Raw genomic sequence first — 22488 nt, forward strand, 5'->3', positions numbered from 1 at the left:
TATTCCATCTCCAATAGGAATATGAAGTTCTTTGAAGTTATTCTAACATTGATCAGGAGGTCATTCATACTCTGTGTAACACTGACTAATTTTGTGGTTCCTTATAATAGGGTGCAAAAAAATCCCCACAGTTTTTCGCCTTCTCTTTAGAGGTTTTTCTCTTTGAGCCAGATGGCAAGTTTTTTTGGGTGAATCACACACGACTGTACTGTATTCATAAGAGATGATTATTTTTGTGGGATAGCCCCATTTGTATTTTATCTCTTTGTTCCGTAGTAACTTTGTGAAATCAGCATAACGTCTTCTTTCTGATCTAGTGTAGTAGGACAGATCTAGGAAAATCTTTATTTCTGCATACGGCAAGGTCAATTGAATATTTCGTGCTGCTTTAATAATTTGCTCTTTAAGTCTAAATGATGCACAACATATGATAACATCACGTGGCTTAGAATTGGGAATTCCAGGAGGTTTAAAGGTCCTATGGCATCTCTCCAAGGCATGATTGTATCCTGATATATCTATGCTAAGAGTTTGTATAAGCTCTAGTATATATGATTCAAGTTCTTCATGAGTAATCGATTCTGGGATGTCTCTGAACCTTAAATTATTTATCCTGGATCTATCCTCCAAATCAGCAATCTTTTGATTCATATTGTTTACAAGAGAACATTTTGTGATCTTGTTTCTCATATTGTAGCTTGTATAGCAGTTAGTTATTTTGTTGGAGAATCCTGATTATAGAAAATAATGTCAGGGCAGAATTTGTACGTATCAGATTGTTATTATACACTGCCCATGACAGATGAATTACAACTCTCCCAGAGACTCTGCAGTGCTGCCTCTTATGATAATATATCATGCCATCAGATACAGCTGGATTATGATCAGGGCCAGATTTACATCAAAATAACCTATAGGCACAGAATTTTCAGATATATTTTACACACACACACACACACACACACACACACACACACACACACACACGTTGTGTAGTAGTGTGTGTAAATATAGTGCATGCATATATGCGTAGCAGCATCATGTACATTGTAGGTATCAATTTTGGTAGCAGTATGTGTGTGTTTATATCTGTGTATTTGCGTGTTTAACAGTGTTAACAAGGACTGTAAACATGCAGAACAGGTGCCTCCATCAGACTTTCTGGCCTGTAGGCAGGTGCTTATTCTGCCTAATGGAAAATGTGACCCTGATTATTGGACGAAAGCTTGTGGAGGTGAAAAAAAGGAGAGAAACATTGCACCAAAGACGTGTAATTGACCCTTTAATCAATTTTTCCACTTTAAGTTTTGTGTGCACATGTATTTTCTCTTAAAACACATGTTGTTATGCCACACTGCGTACCTGAATGACTTTAAATAATCTCATGTTTTGCTTTAAGGCCTCGTATAAACAGTATGAAGTTTCATGTGGTCGATAGCAGTAGGTCTGGGTAATTGCTGGCACAGCAATCAAGATTGAAGACTACTCTCTGTCAAAAGTCCATCATTTAGTGACCTCATGCTGACATGTTTAGTGTAGCAAGCACTTTTACATTGCCACTGCTTAGTGAAGCCACACAACCACTGTGAAAAGTGCTGCAAAAAAAATGTAAAGGTGGAAAGAGATACCAATGGGGAATTTGCCTTTTGGTTCCACTGGTTTCCATGGCAACTGCTTCACTTTTAGCCACTGTATTCTAAAAGTACACTTTGATAAATCTCTCCAATTGTAGAGACAAAAACCCAGTCCTGTATTTGAGGGTGCCCCTAATTGTACTCCCAGTGTGAAAACAGTGTCTCTGCCCTAATGTTCCTTGGAACTACACAAAGTAAACGGTGCAAGATGTGTGGTTTTCTTGTTGATGTCCTTATGTGAGATCTATGTAATATTCCATGCCCTTTTTTTATGGAAACCTGTTACCTTGGATAAGAAAAGAATATCCATAATCTGTATATCTGAACTCTTTCACACTGCCTGTGCTTAAAATGTTGGCCACATTCTGGATCTTTTGATGTGTGTGACTGGTGTCAGTGGGGAGGCTTACTGTGCAGTCACAGTTTATGCTGAGTGCATCTTTCTCCTAGCAATAATAAGACAAAATTTTAGCAGCATCGTTAATAAAGTAAAAATAGTTTGTACATTTTTTTACGTAACATGTCGGCTTTTAATAAGTAAACTTAATTAAAACTGAAGGTCATACTGGTTACATAGTTACATACACAGCGGAAAAGAGACTTGTGTCCATCAAGTTCAGCCTTCACTTTAGGAATACTGTATTTATGCTGTTAATAATGTAGGAATAATAGAGAACTGATAAAGGAATTGCAATTTTACTAAATTGGGGTAAAATAGCAGAATTATAAAAAACAAATCCCAATTCAGTTTTTACCTAAAATTAGCATTTTCCTTATTCATTCTTCCAATTCTCTATCTCCATTCCTATCTCTCCCTCTCTCTCCACCCCTCTCTCTCCACCCCTCTCTCTCCACCCCTCTCTCTCCAGCACCATCAGATTAAACTCTACCACTCTCGTTGCATTTATTTGTCAAACCAAAAACCCACTTTTTAAATGGTTTTTACTGGGCAGGAGTATGATACTGCCCTGTGTAATTTTTCGCTGCTATTATCTCATTAATGGCAATCAACCGTTTGCAAAGCTCCCAAAAGGCAAATGGTGTGAGCGTTTACATGGGGGAGGAGGGCACTCCTAGCACTAAACTGCTATTTTAATTTGTATGTGCTTATAGTGTTTTATTATATTTGTGTCAGAATAGAGGAAGATGGTTGCTTATTTAGAAACAATGTTTGTATTCACATGTTAATAACTGTTTATCTTTTATTAAACAATATTTGAATTCTACTATGCCACTTTTAAAGGGACACTGTAGGCACCCAGCCTACTTCAGCTCATTGAAGTGGTCTGGGTGCAATTTCCCAATGCCAGACACAGTTTATGCTGAGTGCATCTTTCTCCTATCCAGCGCTTCCTGGATTAAAATGGACCTTTTGTCCGGTATGTGGTGCTGGACATCCTCACGCTCTGCGTGAGGACATCCAACATCAGATTTCCCCCCAAAGGAAAGCATTGATTCAATGTTTTCCTATATGGAGGTCTAATGCGCGCAGCATTTGCAGCGCAGGCGCATTAGTGTCTTCTCGTCGCGGTATTTGGATGGGGAAGAGCATCGACCCAGCGCCAAGATACATAAGGTAAGTAAGTAAACCCTTATTAACACTTAATTCACCCGGGTGGGGCGGCGCAGGGTTGGGGAAAGGCAGGAGGAGCGATAGTGCCAGGAATATAGATTTGTACTCCTTGCACCATAGTATGCCTTTAAAGACCAATAGAGTAATTTTCCCTATAAGTATGAAATGCAGCTGCATGTTCAACTGGAGAAAATTCACTGGCCACTCCTCAGATGGCTACTAGAGATTCTTGAACAAAAGTAAAAGTTTACGATATTTAGGGGGGACTAGATGGTGGTTTTTAACACTACAGGGTCAGGAATACATGTTTGTGTTCCTGGTCCTATAGTGTTCCTTTAACATTTCTCTAAACAGTTATGTACACATTAGGAAATCTTTGGCAAAACATGTTCATTTTCCCCATGTGCATACCTGAACAAGTCAATTAACTAGCTAATTGTCGAGCATTAATTGCAATACATATTAAAAACTAGACCTAAGTTATGGTGATTTAAATAATTTATTTGATCAGTTTTTAATTTAGATGCAATTAAAAATAAGTTATGGGGATAATGCTTTCCATGGGGTTATTTGTAAGTTCTTTAGAAAAGGTTACCCCCAGTTGAGCGTCTTGATAAGTTGTTACATAATTACATGCATATTCATTTAGGGATTGATTTAGGAAACAGTGGGGAATCAAGCAAATTGATTAATTTAGACTAAAATAGCATAGTTCAAGTTTTGTTTTTTGGTGGGGGGCGGGCCTATTTGCCCTAAACGTTCCAGCATGATTGTCAACTTTATTTTAATTTTTTTTAATTGAATAAACAAACCATTTTCTGTTTACTTCCTTAAAGCTGCTGTATGAAAGAATTGTCGTAGCACACTTTAGTTACATTACAAAATGCAATGTGAAACTGCTCTTGTGAATCCCTCACATCCTTTAAGCACAAGCTGAAAGTGAAATTAGCTTTTATTTGTAGTGATTAGTTTCTGTTTAAATTAATTATAGCTTTGCAGTAATCATACACTGCGAGTGGAGTGAATGTTACTTTGCATGCGATCTGTATTGGTCTCTTGTGTAATTGACTGTGCTGTATGCCAGCAGACATGACCATTAAGGTGGATATGCCTTTGTCACATTGATAAGATCACTATAGTACAGCGAGTTTTTATCACTGCACACCTCCTCGATAGAATGATGTGCCGTAGGCCTTCTTCTGCACGTTAAGACTGTGTTATCAAACCAGTCGTTAGACTGGCAACCCAGGTTTATCTATGTCCCCATTTATACTGAATTTGGTAATCCTAAGGTTCTGGACTGTTGGTGCTTCTTGAAAACCACAGTGTCATAAACTGAATTATTTATCGAATTCACCCTGGAGCAAGTGTTGGTGTGAAACTAATAATGCCTTCAGACTGATCATGCAATTGACTCCTTACTGGGTAAAAGCGTTGACCTGTTCGCCCCAAATACGCTTCTATAGATATAGGGAGTGTCTATGGTTGTCCTTAATTGTGAATTGGTTGTGTCTACATTTTTTCCAAGTAGATTTGTTCTGGTCTATTAAGCTAGGACAATTCATTTTTGACCGTTAAAATGCATGTAATTCAATTTGAAAGCTGTACAAATCTTGGTAATGCATTGAGCATACCATATTTATATCAATGACCGCACAAAAATGGTCCAGTATGTGCCAATATATACCTTATGATCGGGTTTGTTTTCTTTTGTTTTGTAACAGGTTTTATTACAAAGGTTATAGAGACTATGTGTTATGTGAGTGGATTACCATTGGGGCTTTATCTACTAAGGGACACATTTATTTGTGTTAATGATTATTCTTAACCAAATTAGTTTTGTTATTTTAGGTATAACGTTATACTTAACATTCTTGCAGAGATTCAGACTGGATATATCCCAATATTCATAATTTGAAGCACAGCGCAAATCTTTTTGGTGTTTTTATGACAAACTCACTGCATCACATTACAACCCTTTTTAAAATGTTTTTTGTTTTTTTTTGTTTGAGAATTCATTTTAGTAATGATTTACATGTTTATCTGTAAATAAATTGACTGCAGAGGATCGCTGCATGAGACAATATTCAATTACTCTCGCTCACCCTGGCTTTTTCAATCTGCTTTTCCGTAACCTATTCAGAAGTTGCACTGTGCTTTAGAGATATTTATTTTGGCAATGAGTGCATATCAGATAAATAAAATTTCAGTCCACCTACTAGTATAGCTCATTTGTTTTAATTGCATTAATTACAGTTTCAGGAGTCTTTAATTCAGGCACCAAGAAACATCATCCAGATAGATCTTTTCTTATTAATCTGTTGCTGTTTATTTTTTAGCTTGTAAAATATACATGTTTTCCTTATAAGAAGACATTGCAGAGTATAAAGGATTTCTGGTACAATTACGATTGGAGTAATTAGACAGTGGTTAAAGTAGCTATAACTTGCCACTTATTTATATGATTAATCATTTATTTTGTGTGTTGGTATCTATGTGATTTCAACTTGATGTCTGAAAAGGTACAGCCAGAAATATGTAGAACATCTACATAATCTATAGCATCTTACTCCTCCTGTAATTTCGGTGACGTACCCCTCCTAAAATGCTGAAGGCTTTCATATATTGCATTAAAAAGGGGGATGATCATGGTGGAAAAATAAATTGAATGAGTCCAAATGATGGCACACAAAGTTCATATGCATTTCCTGGGATGAATAGACTATATTATTGTAAAGGGTTACTCCAAGCACCTTCAGTAATTTGAACTGGACATGGTGCCTAAAGTCTATATGTGCAGCATTCACTATGAAACACTGCACTTACTTTAGCTGTTGGAGGTGGGGCTAACCACCTCACAAAGGGTTACTCTGCACATAAAAATGAGTTTTCATAAAACACTGTTTTTTTGCTAGAGTAACCCTTCAAGCTATGAGAATTCCTTCAATCTCTTTATGGCAACAGTCTACACCTTTAGCTCCTATAGTAAACAGGGCCGGCGCGTCCTATAGGCGACTTAGGCAGTTGCCTAGGGCGGGGGGAGAGGGAGGACCACTGAGAGGGAGGACTACTAAGGGGATTGGGGGAGAGGGGGGGGACCACTAAGTGGGTTGGGGGAGAGGGAGGACCACTAAGAGACAGGTGTCATACCTCCTCACGGCCCACGCTGCTCCGGTCCCGTTGTCCGCTCTGCTCCTCCAGGCTCTGCTGGATTCCGGCTGACAGCGCGTGTGCGACCTGCCGCTGAGCTCTTAAAGCAATGCTACCATAATTTCATGAATCCTGGTAACCCTTTTATGTTCTAATCTATTCTCTTCCCTAGCCTATCAGATCTCTCTTAGCCCTATTTATACCTCCCCCCTACATCACTTCCTTGCCCTGTCGTGGTCTATTGTAACCCGAGAGTGTGTTCTGTATACTTGTGTGTTTTCTTGTATCTGACTTCGGCTTGTCTTTGGTTATCTGTATTTTCTGACTTCCCTGACCCTTGGCTTAGTTTCTCGTTTCTTCTTCCTTCTCCTGCCCTGACCTCTGCTTGTCTGATTATTCTGTTACTCTCCTTACATTTCCTCACATTAAGTCCGGCCACTTTAAGGACTGGTAATACGTCTAGCTTAGGTTGCCTGTTAGTCCTATAGTTAGCGTGTTGGGGGAACCTAACTTTGACAACAGGGAGGGGAGAGGAACACTGAGGGACAGAGGGAAAGGGGCGAGCACTAAGGGACAGGAGGGGCGAGCACTAATGGACTGGAGGGGAGGGGATATCACTAAGGGACAGGGGGGCAAGGGAGAACACTGAGGGACAGGAGGGGAGGGGAGGGGAGATCACTAATTGAGGGGATGGGAGAGCACTATAAAAAAATTAAAAATAAAGAGCTGCTCCCCTACCAGCCCCATCATACTCCACAAACCCTCTCTTTCACACTACACACATACACAATGTATCCTTACACATACACAGAAACACAAAATGCATCCTGACTCACACACACACACTGAAACGCACAATGTATCCCTTACGCGCGCACACACTGCTTCTCTTACACAAACACACACACACACACACACAATGCATCTCTTACACACACTCAATGCACCCCTTACAGACATGTGCTGCATTACATTGTGAGGGGGGCGGCAAAAATCCTTGCACCGGCCCTGATATTAAAATACCCATATTGAAGAGATATTCCCCACTCTGTGCTACTCTGGTCTTCTTTGTAGCCGCCTTGATCTCAGTATCTTAATATTTCAAATGAATTGTTGTTTTTTCACCAAGACGTGTTTAGATTAGATCAGCATCCCACCTGATTGAAATCTACTTTGTTCCACAATCTCCATACCGTGACTTTTTAATCCATATAAAGAGTTTTAACTGCAGCACCTTTCATTGTGAGAAGGGCATTTTTCGTAATTGTAATACTTTTCTTTTAGCTAAATGGACCCCCTACCCTTTTAGCTAAATGGACCCCCTGCAGACATTTAGGCTCATGTGGTTTATTGGAGTGAAGTAGTTTTTCCCAAAATAAAATTCCATTACAAGGACAGTAATCTTGAAGTAGATTTGAATATAATACGTGCTATGTGAAAATACCAGCACATTTACTATTCATGTTTTTGAGCAGTTATAAAATATTACAGTATTGCGTATTTGGTGATCATTCACACAATGCACAGTTATGGTTTGTTGACAATTATTGTTTAGTCTAATTCCTGTAGACTACATCCTCATTTTATTAAATTGCAGGGAGATTTATAGCCACCCAAAACAGTGGTTTTAGTGCAGTGGTCCCCATGATTTTTCACAAAAGCAGTGCGTAGATACTTCTGTGGTTCAGTTGCATTCGATAGTCCTGAATCTTCTTTTAACCCCTTAAGGACCAAACTTCTGAAATAAAATGGAATCATGACATGTCATACATGTAATGTGTCTAAGATGGCGGTACCTGGAAATCTTATCTTCTGCCCTTCCCTGGGCAGGAGCGTAAAATCCTATGCATACACAGTACACCGAAAGATCTGTGTTGACTCTTGCGATTGAGCAAGAGTTAACACTGAGGATCCGTGATGCTCCGCTGGATAAAAGCAGGAAGACCATTTACAAAGTTGAGAGAGGCTGTGGAGCTTTACTTATCCACCATTTGTCAACTTTTGTTAACCTGCCGGTTATACATAAGGAAGCGTAGTCTCTACTTTTCCTTGTTTATAAATGTAGAAAAAAAAGCATAATTTCGAAGGAAAAAAAGAGGGCTGCTAAGATGAGGAATGTAAATATACCGATTATTTAAAAAATAAAAATAAATAAAGTGTAATAGCTGCTTTAAAAATGTTGCTATCTTGCCTAATTATCAGATTACATATCATTTATCAAACAGAAATCAATGAGCATCACACATGGGTAGTTCTTGGTTTCCTTTAACCCCTTAAGGACCAAACTTCTGGAATAAAAGGGAATCATGACATGTCACACATGTCATGTGTCCTTAAGGGGATAAGCAAATAGTAAGTTAGCATGTGAGAAGAAACTTAATGAAATGCTGCTTATTTTGTTTGAATTCTATGTATAGCATAGTCTTGAGCGGGAAAAAAAGGCCTAGTATTTATATACTAAACACGAATTGAGTTAAATGACTGACAACTTTAGGGCAATGGAAATAAAACTTTGTTACCCAGAAACCTATATTTAGAATTTTGCTGTCACATTGTCACACTTCACATTTTAATGAGTAAATATGAACAATGTTAAAGTGTACCTGTCATGCTATGCACAACAATAAAACAAACAAACTGTGTATCGCAGTATAAATGATCTCTATATTTTGCAATACAGCAATTTATTCAGTATACTTTGGTAGCTTCTCCAATTGCCTATCACCAAACTTGGAAGTGCCTCGCCCAGTTTTGATAAAACGCAAATAGAAGGATCAGCGCTGTACAACCAAATAGCGAACCTAAAAGACGGGGCTCCCTTAAAGACCCAACAGAAATAGAATATTGCTGCAATTATGAACAAATGTGTTTAAAATATTAAAACACCAAAACAAACAAAGAAAAAGTCCAGAGTCAGTGTGTAAACTTGCAAAGTTAGCAGCCAAATCCCATAGAGGAGTCTTTTAGTCATTTTTTTTTATATAGAGATACTGGATCTAAAGTGTCTTGGGCACCGTATAGATATACAAAATAAAACAAAGAAGAAAGCCAGTAGTGCAATATGTTCCTATATTTTGTAGTACGTTGAAGTGCAAGTAGAGCAGTTGAACTACAAGTCTCAGAAACCTAAGCAATGGCATCATCTACAGCTGTCATTGGAGCAAATAAATGGGAAACCTGGCAGGCTGGGAGTGATGGTCAGAAACTACATTAAGAAAGAAAACTGATCCAGCATAACACAGTGCAACTGGCTCTACATATTGTATGCATCATGCAGCTGCCTCAGCATGCCCTTAAAGGGACACTAGAGTCACCAGAACAACTACAGCTTATTGCAATTGTTCTGGTGAGTAGAATTATTACCTTTTTGCTGTTAACACGGACTTTACAGAGAAAATGCAGTGTTTACCTTACAGCCTAGTGATAACTCCACTGGTCACTCCTCAGATGGCTGCTAAAGCTGCTTGCTTGGGCAGTGCTGCAGAGTAAGCAGCACTGTCATTCAGTGTCTCCACCCTCTGCATGCAGACACTGAACTTTCCTCATAGAGATGCATTGATTTAATTCATCTGAGGAGATGCTGATTGGCCAGGGCTGTGTTTGCCTTGTGCTGGCTCTATCCCAGATCAGCTTCCTTGACAGTTTCAGCCAATCCTATGGGGAAGCATTGTGATTGGTTTAGACCACCACTTCTGATGATGTCAGCAGACAGGGGCAGGTCAGAGGCAGACAGGGGCAGAGCCAGCAGCTACAGACTTGAATACAAGTAAGATTTTACTATATTTAGGGAGGCAAGATGGGCCAGGGGGGCTAGATGGTGGTTTTAAAACTGTAGGGTCAAGAGTACATGTTTGTGTTTCTAACCCCATAGTGCTCCTTGGAGTATGAGTATTATTTTATCCACCTTGTATTGTCCTTTTAAAGTAATGCATGTCATAACTCAACCATTATCTTTTAAAGTAATGCATGTCATTACTCAACATTTTAAAATAAATATACAATCCAAAATAAAGCAAGAAAAACTTTGAAAAGTACATGTTTATAAACTTGGTCAGACTTCATTGTTGGGCATGCCTCTCAGCTAGAGGAGTTTCTTCAGTCTCTCCCTTCCCCCAGATCTCCGTTTCAGACCAGCCCAATAATGACAGTAACAGGGCATCATTGTGCAGCAGCAGGAGAGAGTAGACTGTTGTACACGAAATCCTACTTATCAGACTCCCTTTTTTCTGCCCCTGTCAGGATGTTGCAAGGTGAAGAGATCATTCAATTGCCCATGTGTTAATCTGTCAAGCATGTCCAATGCACTTTTCCAGCATTCCTAGGGATAGGACACTGATTGTGGAAAGCGTAGGAAGAAGAAGTAGGCAAATATGGAAAAAAAAAATCATATACACCTGCTTTTTTTGGCCTTCAGAATGAGTGAGGCAATGGTCTCAATCCAAGCTAAAGCTTTTTAATGAGTATGTGGCTTCAACGTGCTGCATGTCCCTTTAAGTTCAGTTATTCTTGCCTCTTTAGCTCTGTTGCCAGTGGCACAAAATAAATTAACATTTATCTTATATTTCATAGAATTTTGCCTGGGTACAAATGCTGGAAATACTTGCTGTGAACATCTTAAGCAGAAAAAAATGACTACCTGTGAGCATTTCTGCTCCTTTCTTCTGTCTTTTAATCCCTAAATTGAAATGGTTATTTTATTTTACTAGATGCGATTCGTAAAGAATGTTAGTTCCTGGAGAGAGATGAAACCAGGCTTCTATCATGGACACATTTCTTATCTGGACTTCGCAAAGTAAGGTTTTTTGTTTTTGTTTTATTTACACTCCCCCACCCCCTCCCCATTATTGTCTTTTTAACAGCATGCTAGATTTTAACCACATCAGAGATTTGAAAATATGCATTCATAAGCTACTTTTTTTTTCATTTTTTTATTCTTTACTCTAGGGCTTGTAGGCATTGTAGAATGATTTTAAAACCTCTGCAACAACAACAACAACAAAAATCTTCTTGTGAAGCAGGGTAGCACTGGCCCCTAGTGAGACAAAATATGTTAATTATTAGAAAAGGGTTGCAGAAGGCTAGCCACAAAAGGAATCCTATTTGGAAAGCAATCTCCATAAGCAGTCCATTTCAATTTGTTTTATGACTTACCTCAATCATAATGAATTATTTAATTGTGTTTTGATGCAATGGTTAGTTTGACATCTTTTTTTTATGTTTCGTAGTAGTATTAATTCAAAGGGATTCTGTAATAGAGACGCTAGTTAACCTGTGTTTTTTGTGTTTCAGATTTGGTGTTAAAAAGAAACCCATTTATATTAATGTAATCAGAGATCCTATTGAGAGGCTTGTCTCGTATTACTATTTCTTACGATTTGGTGATGATTATCGACCAGGTCTACGCAGAAGAAAACAAGGAGATAAAAAGGTATGTGATGGTAAATCGTTTATATTATATATATTTATATGTATATTTTTGCCCACACATCTGGTTCTTTCATGCCTTTTGAGAATATTAGATGTATAAAAAAAAAAGCGCATGTATACTATTTAGGTCGTTGGTTGTCGCTTTCGTCCTTAAGACTGTGCTGAAGTTCTAATACAAAGTGAACATCACTCATCTTCTTGATTTAGTGGGTTAATAAAGGTAATACAATAATAGCCAAGTTATGTAGTTTGTTGAAGACTCTACAAGGTATACTTTATCAGGAAATATAGATGCATGCCTACCTGGGCCTCTATATTTACAGTTATTGTTGCCATAGAGCAGGACTTGAAAAATTGCTTTGAATCTAGTTGCCAGCTAAAAAGGTTTTGTTTTAAACTTGCAAAGCTTTATATAAAATGGCAAACATAAAATTCTTAAAGGGACACTATAGTCACCAGGACCACTACAGTTTAATATAGTGGTTGTGGTGTCTATAGCCTGTCCTTGCAAGCTTTTCAATGTAGGCAATGTTTACATTGCTTCCTAGTGACACCTCTAATGGCAGTCACTCAAACGGCCACTAGAGGTGCTTCCTGTGTTCAGCGTCTACACAATTGTGTAGACCCGCTGAACATTCCCCATAGAGATGCATTGATTTAATGCATCTCTAAAAAGAGATGCTGATTGGTGCAGCGTTTTGCAGCGCATGCGCAATAGCCATCTAATACTTTCTATATACCATGGGAAACCATTGGACTGGCTGACATCAGCCATAGAGGTGGGGCAAGTCCAGGGGAGACCAGCACTGCATGGAAAAAAAAGGTGAGTATGGAAAAAAAAAAAAAAGTGAGACACATCACATAAACAATGACAGACAGACACACATCCCATACCATACCTTGAGAGACAAACTGACACAGACCGACATACACTGAAACAAAGACTCACACATTGTGTTTTTTACATTTTTTATAAAATTGGTTTAAACTGTGGGGGATTGTGGAGGCGGGCGGCAAGCTGGAGGATTGTGGATGTGGGTGACTGGCTGCGCGAATAGTAGGCAGGCAGCTAGTGAGCTGTGTTGTCCCTGCACCGCTCCCTTGCGCGCGGCTTAGTGAGGCTGGGCTCGGTATATGACATCCTATTCCATCCCCAGCCTCACTAACCTGCGCACGACTGAGCAGATCAGACACATTACAGTTCCCTCACTGCCCAGCAACAATAGAGCCAGCTGTCTGCCTCCACAATCCCCCCAGCGGCAATGTGCCTCGGGGGTAACTGCCTCACATATCCTACACGCCATGGTGACCTGGCACCTTGGATTTGTTGAACCTTGCCATAGAGGAATATTGCATATTGTCTCCTTGCATATGTAACTTCCCTTCATGACCTTAGAAGATTCACCAAATATGGCGATCTGAGCTAGAACAAACAAAGCTCCTTGGGTTGATAACGTTAAATCCATCTTAGACAGTGAAGTATATCATTGGTTGGGAGAACATTATTTGCTAATTAAACTCGTGTAAGAAATTAAAAGATGCTGAAAAACTTTGTTTTGAGGTCTGATAACATAGAGATCTCCATTTTAAAAAGATAAGTTACTACTTTTATCCAGTGTGAATTGAACTGGTGATATTTGGGAAAACATGACCTCTAGTAAGAAGAGGGCTCATTTTGTAGTTTGTTCTATAGTTAAATTCATGTCTAATAGATATTTAATAAATGTGTCACAAAATGTAAATGGGGCAGGTACTGTCTGTTTTAAGTGTTGCAGTATTATAATACAATATTTTCTTTGGACATCTGTCACAAGCATTCTGTGTGTGTTGACAACAGAATACCAATTTGCACAGAATTGACATTACCCAGCCTGGAACTGTTCTTTTTGGGTTGGCTAATGATGCCTTAGTGACACTACTGGGGGTGGAGGTACACCTGAATCGGCAAAGGGCAAGATCTTTGTATGTGAAGGGTGGAGGAGGTGTTGGCCCATACACTTAGATAAAATGATAATACATACAATATAATTACCGTAACGGATACTGCACTCTCCTGGATTCCAGGGTGCAACCCCTGCCTGAGGTTGGCTAATCCTCACAATAAATCCAGTGAGCAGATTTATTGAAGCAGATGAAAAGTAACGTTTCAGCCCTCCACAGAGAATTTAGAAAAAAAAGAGGGTTGCACTCAATCACAAAAAATGAACACTGGGTGCACTGAGCATGGGTCAGCAAACCCCATACAATCTACATAAATGAAAAAATCTCAGGCACTCACTGTGAGATGTTCAAGGCAGTTTTTATTGGATCTGCAACATTTTCGACCTGTACCCAGGTCTTCATCAAGCTTGATAAAGACCTGGGTACAGGTCGAAACGTTGCAGATCCAATAAAAACTGCCTTGAACATCTCACAGTGAGTGCCTGAGATTTCTCCACAGAGTATTTGTCACGCTTGACAATGGCCCTGTGTTGGGCTGAAACTTTGCTTTTCATCTGCTTCAATAAATCTGCTCAATAAAAGTGCCTGGACCATCATTACTTTTCTGCAAAATACATGCAATATAGTCAATCTTACCTAAAATGTAAACCTGTATTGGCTTATGCTGAATGAAGTTTGGTATTGAAATTCACGTGATGTTGAAAATTGCCTACCCTTATTCCCCAACAAGATGTTAAATATGTTATAATCAGCAAGAAAAAATATAAAGTTGTTTGGGCTAAGAATTAATGTAGAACATATGGTATGTTCTTGTGATGCAGTCTGCGAACTGTAATGAATATGCTCTTGTATTTTGCTTAGATTCACGGCAGGATTAACTAAAAAAAAAAGTATTCCCTAGTAACAAATTCACAATTTGTCATTTGACAGCAGAATTAATTAAAGTTTATGTTGAATATGCATGAAAGAAAAATGGCATTCCCCTGCAGTGTGTTGCCATGACCCTGCTATATGTCGGTGAAGTGCGGTTTGTGAAATGTTAGATTGAAATTAATGTCTCACAGTACATCTTTATCTTTCTTCCAGACCTTTGATGAATGTGTAGCAGCTGGAGGCTCTGACTGCGCTCCAGAGAAACTTTGGCTTCAGATCCCGTTCTTCTGTGGCCACAGCTCAGAATGCTGGTAGGAAGATAAAGCTGGCTTACCTTGTTAATGAAGTATCTTATCACTGTAATCTATACTTAACAAATTTGAATTTGTACTGGAGAGGAGAGGGACATTAAAGAGGAGTGACTGGCTGGATTCAAAAACAATCGCTAGCATTTCTTTAATTTAAAGTTCATCCATTCATTTTGTTCCTTCCTTTCAGCATGAGAGGTACAAGAGAACGCTGAACATTTGTGCTTGTTAGGTTTCATGTTAAAATCCATACACATTCACAACATATATTCTTTTAATACACTTTAAAGTCATATTACATCATCTAGCACTATATATAACAAGCTGAGCTATTCCATATACCAATTTAAATGACCCATTTTATAGTTGATTAATACGCCCAATGCAGCAATTGGTGCAAAGTGACACGAAGACCTCTTTGGAACGTATTTATGGAGTTTGTTTGCTAAATCTGCATTCTCAATAATGTAGAGTTGGGAAAATTTCACATACTCTATATTTCAGGTCGCTTATTTGGCATACTATTTACAGTTCCCTTGTGAAATTTCCACAGTTTTTGGTTAAGATAATAAACCACAGTGTGCTCTCGCACCTTGCCTGTGTTATGTTCATGCACAAAGTTTTGTCACTGAGACTAACACACACAACAAACTTGGCACATGTGACAAAAGATTCAAATATATTAATTTATTCAAGATAATTGTCAATATTATCCCCCAAAAAGTGCTAGTTTTGTGGATCTGATGGCGCGTCCTCACAACTAGTACCTCTAACCATGTATACATAAAGGTCTACTTTATTACTTCCTGAAATACAAAAAGTATAAGAAGGTGTATATTACTGACCAGTCTTTGCTTTGCAAAAATAAAAGCAGAAATGGTTCAAAACCATCTAAATGGTCATCAATTATTTTTTTTCAGCATTAATCTTCATCTGGATGCCCAAGCTTTGCATCGTTGAACTAAACTTCACAGAATTCTCTGACTGCTTGTGCAATTAGACAAGAGTTTGATGCCCAATGTTAAAATGTTTCACAATCAAACAAATCACAGCATGCTTACATGTGGTGCTGAAGTACTTGAACAACTGCTTATCAGTTGTCAACCTCCCAAGATACGCTCATAATTGGTCATGAGCTGTGCCTCAATTCCAAAGCACAAATAAACGTAATTCTGCAGACTCTACACAACTTAATAAAACTAGCTTTTATTCCACATCCATTAAACACAAAACTGTACTTCCATTGGTGCTAGTGGACTATATGAATATAAAACAATATTTAAGTTGAAACTAACACACTAATACATTCATTTGTTTTCATTTGTGTGGTACTTGCCCGCTTGTGACTGCATACTCTGTATGTTTTTCACATTTCTCTACTGTATCAATCATACATTGAGAACTAGTTTATTGAAACCTGTATCTATGGTATGTTTTATATTTTACCATGTATCATTTGTCTTTAGTTATTTGGTGGAATATTTTATTTTCTCTTCCTATTTTGATCAGTTTAAAGCAGCTCCATCCCCCCCTCCACACACACATAAAAATAAAAGAATGTTTCCTAAAGATAAAATCTTCGTGTCAAGCCCTCAGCTGTCACTAGTGACGGCTGATGGGGAAAAAAGCACGGTCTACGGAGAAACTCGTGGGATTCTCCAGTGACCTTTAATGTCGTTGCATTCTTGGGTATGCGCTAGAGTACAACACTGACATCGACTGCTTGCAGATGAAGCGCCACAAGCCCAAAAGGGTTAGCAGGAAGTTGATGGTAGCAGTTGCGAGGGACAGGTTCAGGTAAATAAAACTCGCTTTTCTCTGCTCCTTTAGGCCACCTCACTGCAAGCGGCAATTTCACCATCTGGGGTCTTTGCAAAATATGGCAAGATCCCAGAAGGTGACAGAGCCGCTTTAACTATGCCAACACATAATGATATCACAATAAAGTTGCCTTTTTAAAGAAGAGTGATGCATTTCATTTGTTTTAAGAGTTTAACTAATGTTTGTCTTAATTTGCTTTGTGAAGGGTTGTTTTAACTCACTACTCCATTCTCTAAAATGTGGTTCAATGATAGTACAAGTTCAGCTCAATTGAACTTTGCATTCTATGTAGAAACGCTACTGGCCAATTTGCTTACAGCATTAATAAGCTGGGTTCTCGTTGACCTTGGCGGGGTCTGCATTGTAGCGGATTATGGGGAAATTTGCAGCTATTGCAACAGACCTTTATTATCTGATGAGGAACAAGTTGATTTTGACAAGACATGGTGAAGTTGATTTTGACAGTGACACAGCTTTAGGGCAGCCACAAGAGTAGCTATCGAGTCAATCACATTTTTTATAGAGTACATTTTAGTGACAACTGAGGTGATAGTCCTCAATGGGGATTATATAAATAGATGGAGAGTGAGATCTGTCCTTGTTTCTTATAGGGGTTAAAATAAATGGTAAGAGAGCTATTTTGTACAGACTTATTTTGGTATACATTTTAAACTGATTCTATAGTGAATAAACCCTGATATAGAGTATTCCTAAAATACAAACTGCATAGCCAAAACTAATCTCTTATCAGCAGTTCTAATTTATTTAATACCCCTTAAAAGTGTGCATAAACAAACATCGTCTTTATGAACATGTTTGACTTCCTAGAAATATATGGGTGGGAAAGGCAGTTTCACTTTATAGTTTATATAGACATCAGCACAAGGTGTATGCAAGGGAAACCAAAATTAAATTCATCAATACATTGTGATTGTAGTGATTTGTTATGGAATATTCATCATATTATGGTGACGCTGGACCAAAGGTGAGTATACGGTATCATTTATTGTATCAATAAGTTGTATATTCACTTGAAAAATATTGGATGTTAATTATCTATGGCTAGGTCATGGCAGGTTCACTGTAAAGGGACACTCTAGCATTATAATTATATTTTGTAATAAGGCTGGAGTGTTGTTGAGTCTGACTCTCAGTATTGCTAGCAAATGTGTAGATGTTAAACATCCCTTTTCACCTCTTTCCAATCAGATTGGCACAACCAATGTGCCAATCAGCACAGAGATAAGAAATCTGTGCTCTGCAGGGAATCCCTCCTCTGGCCGTTCCTCCTTCTCGATTTAAGCCTAGGGGGAAGTAGGGAGGAGAGGCAGGCTCTGCGTGAAAGCAACGTGGACAGAATCTGAAATTTATTGCAGCAGCTTTGAAAAGCAAATTGATAACAGAGAGAGAGAACAGATGTGTATATATAAAAAGTCAACATAAAATGTTGGCGTTTTTTAACCAGTTATGGGATTCAAGTCTGTGCTTCCCAAACAGGAGTATGTAAGAGGGGTGTGTCTTACAGTAAGCTTAGCACCCAATGAAAACTTCATTGATAAGCTGGATACACGGGTAATGGAAGTGAAAAAAAAAATATCAGCTTTTAATAGTATTCCTGAAATAAATACTTAACTGTAAAACATAAGTCAAGTTCGATGTTTAGAAATCTACAAACCTTGATCTGTCTTGACAGATTCACTTTAACTTCTAATCCTGCTTTGAATCCGTCGCATGTGGCAGCTTTAGTCCTCCCACTGGGGGTCATCAGTACTAATCTCCCAGCCAATAGAATGCTATAAAACCATAGAACAGCATTGGGACTCAGGGAAATCCACACACTTGCCTGTAGTGCTCCTTATAAAGCACCATAGAAGCATTGATTCTATTGGTTTTCTATGAGAAGCATAGGCTTACACTTTGTGCTGGTGAACAAAGCAGGCTGCAAGAACTCCCTTCTAGTTGAATGACCGTAGGTAAGGTGCAAACCTGTGAAAGGGGTTGGACGTTAACGCTGCAAATATATCCCAATTTTCCCATAGTGGTACAGCTGTTTTTGTGGTACATATTAGTCCTCGTCTTGTGTATGTGTGTGTGACTGCAGCAAGATCTGTTCATATAAAACCATGAATGGCGCGAACATAAGACGTTTCCATTCACTTCATGGATGAGTGGCAGGTTAAATATACTGTAAGCGGCTCTGTAAAAGACTTCTGCTAATCAGCATAAGACTATATAGAATGAAACCTTTTTATTTGGAGAACTGGGAATTTACTAATTAGCTGAAACTCACTGTAAATAGACAGCGGGATATTGAGTCAAAGTGTTAAAACGTCATTAAATATTTATGAGAAGATCAAGCGATTCATTAGACTCAAAATAAGTGGAAAGAATTTGCTCCCTTGTTCATAGCCAACCTTGCATCCAGCTGCGTGCCTGTTCTTCTCATCCGGAGGGTGAATTAATAACATTACTGTGGCTGCTTTTTATTGTTAAATTCTAGTGTTTTAAACCCAAAAGTAGCATGCACGGTAGAGAACATCTGCAATTAGTCTTTTTATTCCCCAGTTTCTTTCAGCCTTTATGTCTGAAGCTAAACAGACTTTTCTAATTCTGTGATTGAAGGTTGGATTTCATAGTGAATGTAAATATCAAACAAAGGGTTAAATAACTCAAATGATACCACTAATCATATTACTTTCTTTTACCAGAAAGAATACATTTATCTTTCTTTGTTTTCAAGTGTATCCTGAGGTATTGATGTTACTATTAGCCAGCCGAATGGTACTTTGTTTTAATGACCATGCATTGACTCTTCTTCGATACCAACCTGCTGTGTCAATCGGTAGTACAGATTAGCTGGAGAACTACACTGGCACTGGTAGATATTAAACAAAATAAATAATTTAATTTTGTCTACCTATTATTTTGGCAATTGATGAATAGGCATGCCTAATCTGATGTTGTGTATTGGCATTAGTTTTCCGATTTTTTTTTTTTTTTTTTTTTTATTTATTTATTTATTTTTTAACCAGTAAGGATTGTGAAGAGATTTCTCACATTTTTAAGTATGCACGGAAGAGCAGTCACTGTTGATTTTCACATATAATAGAAATATGCAGTAGAAATATAGATATATTGTTATGCATATAGTAGACATTTTGTAAGGGAAAGCCACACAAAACCCCTCTTCTTTGAGGTGTGGAATGGAATTTTGTTGTGTGTTCCCCAAGGAAAAGAAAGCTTCAATCTCCATGTATGTAGTTTAATTTAATATTCCAGTAGATTTGGTTTTAGCGAAACTCTTCAAATCCTTTATTGTATGCATTTGCAAGTAGGCTGGAACACTATATAGTTGACATATGATACTCTTTAACCCCTTAAGGACACATGACATGTGTGACATGTCATGATTCCCTTTTATTCCAGAAGTTTGGTCCTTAAGGGGTTAAAGGCCTAATGTGTTTCTATGATATGAATAATGAAAATGGCAATATTGGGAAAATTCTTCCTTAACACCACAATTGTAATAAAACCATGTTGCTGGTGCAACATGAACAATATAAAATGATTTAACCAGGAAGTACAGGTTTGGCTATCGTATATTTGCTCATATTTGGAAGGATTTAACATGTGACAAATGGCCGCAGACACATGCTGCATTTAGCTTCTACAAGCTTTCAAATGCATCACTGCACTGTTTTAACATCTGACTAATGGCCAATGACACACAGCATTTACCTTTCACTAATTTTAGGTTTAATACAGGACTTGCTACCACCAGTATTCAGTATGTAAATGGACACTATAAGGTTAGGAATAAAAACCGTATTCCTAATATTATAATATTCCTAAATAAAAGTACACCCTTCTCTCAGTACATGTAATGCACACACAAATTAATATGCTATATCAGTATGCCAAAAATACACAAAAAAACATGTTTGTAACAGTTTGAAAATGACAATATATAACATATATTACAGCAATCATCTCTTTTCAATGTTATTTTTTTGTATAATAGTTACTATAGTAACAAATACATAGCTATTTTTTTCATTTCATTTATCTTATGATGTGGTTTTCTGTGTCTGATTTTCCACTATGTAAATTCAGCTATTTAAGAATCTATTCTGAGATATGAAAAGATGTCCTTAATGAATCTGTCATTTCAGGAATGTGGGAAGCAGATGGGCCTTAGATCAAGCCAAATACAACCTGATTAATGAATACTTTCTTGTGGGAGTCACAGAAGAACTTGAAGATTTCATCATGCTATTGGAAGCAGCCTTGCCCCGTTTCTTCAGAGGTGCAACTGAGCTTTACCGTTCAGGTAATTTGGTTTAAGAAATGGGTATCATGAATTTGTACTGTCCAGTTCATTAAAAAAAAGCAACACTGCTGTAACTCACTGTCCCTCATTTCCAAGTAAACGAGACCCAGATTAAACGTTATATTTTTTCCTGTCCCTTAACCCCTTAAGGACCAAACCTCTGTAATAAAAGGGCATCATGACATGTCACACATGTCATGTGTCCTTAAGGGGTTAAAGAAGTGCTCTAAGTGTTCTAAGTATTTTTTATATATGTAATGTATGAATCTATGTAACGTTTCCTCAGATCCTGTGTCAGACATACCATACCATGCCATAATTTCCATCTAAACCGTTCACAGCTCTGTTCAGTGGGCAGACACAAAGGAAAGGTGGACAGTGCTTTAAATCCAATAAAAGTCACAAAGACTTGACTAAATGCAGGGTGTAAGTCCAGACATGCTGATAGTAGGTATCTCTAAAAGAACAGAACAGAAAACTCAATTAGTAAATCACCAATGCATCAAAATCAGATTGTGTTAGGAAGTTAATTCAAACTTCTAGTTTAACAATATTACTACTCTTTCTATCTTATAATCATCATTTCATATTCAATTGGCTGACTTTTCCTATCAATGTATGTATAGACACTGTGTGTACCCTCTCCATAGTCAGGAAATATCAATATAATGTGTGATGTTTATTTAACTGTTGTTATATAGAGTCCTTCTCTATCTATAGATAGATGCAAAAATAACAATTCTACAAACGGGATTTATAATTGGGCACTCTGAAACCTGTCCGTGTGCTTACAATCTAGAGGGAAATTGTGCATTGAGACAAAAGGTTGTGGGGGTGAGGGGTACAATTGTAAAGTAACAGAAATGTGTCCATGATTGTGCCAATGTAGGGAGTACTGCTTAACAATTAGTATTCCGTATAATGAAGATAGTCTATAATAAGCAATGCTTTACAGTCACTAAAAAAAAAAAAACTATAAAAGAAGTACTGGATAGAGACAAAGAAATTACAAGCAAGCTGTCAGGAGGGACCCTTGGTCAAGTGGCTCTGCAGAGAATCGAAGGTGAAGTTGAAGTCTTTATTGTAGACCAGAATTGACCTAGTTAGGGAAAATGCCCAGGTTCATTTTGAATTTGTATGGAAGGGTTGCATCACTGGGCAGGAAGAAGACTAGGTGGTGACCACACTGCTGGGCATTAGAGAATAATGGGATAATGGTATAATGGGATGGACAGGTATGTTGAGCTGTGACAGATCAGGTTTCACAATGGTGGGGAAGGTACAAAGAAGATGTGTGCATTCAGAGGTTTGCGTAAAGATGATAGAAAGGTGGCAGATTGTTTGATAACACTCTCTCTTAATTTAAAAAAAATTGTGACATTTACTTTAATTCAGTCCATGGGTTCTGCTTCATGGGTACTGATTATTGTA

At 38.0% G+C, this 22488-nt stretch overlaps 1 protein-coding gene across 1 annotated transcript in view; it reads left to right on the forward strand.

Moving 5' to 3' along the window:
• HS2ST1 (heparan sulfate 2-O-sulfotransferase 1) overlaps positions 1-22488 on the forward strand; it is a 150732-nt gene that overhangs the window by 125286 nt on the left and 2958 nt on the right. Inside the window, exons 3-6 of the mRNA XM_063428360.1 lie at positions 11064-11149; positions 11647-11785; positions 14812-14909; positions 20900-21057. Of these exons, the coding sequence (XP_063284430.1) occupies positions 11064-11149; positions 11647-11785; positions 14812-14909; positions 20900-21057 (481 nt within the window). The remainder of the gene's footprint in view (positions 1-11063; positions 11150-11646; positions 11786-14811; positions 14910-20899; positions 21058-22488) is intronic.

Source organism: Pelobates fuscus, chromosome 7 (genome assembly GCF_036172605.1).
Source record: "Pelobates fuscus isolate aPelFus1 chromosome 7, aPelFus1.pri, whole genome shotgun sequence".
Taxonomy (NCBI): Eukaryota; Metazoa; Chordata; class Amphibia; order Anura; family Pelobatidae; genus Pelobates; species Pelobates fuscus.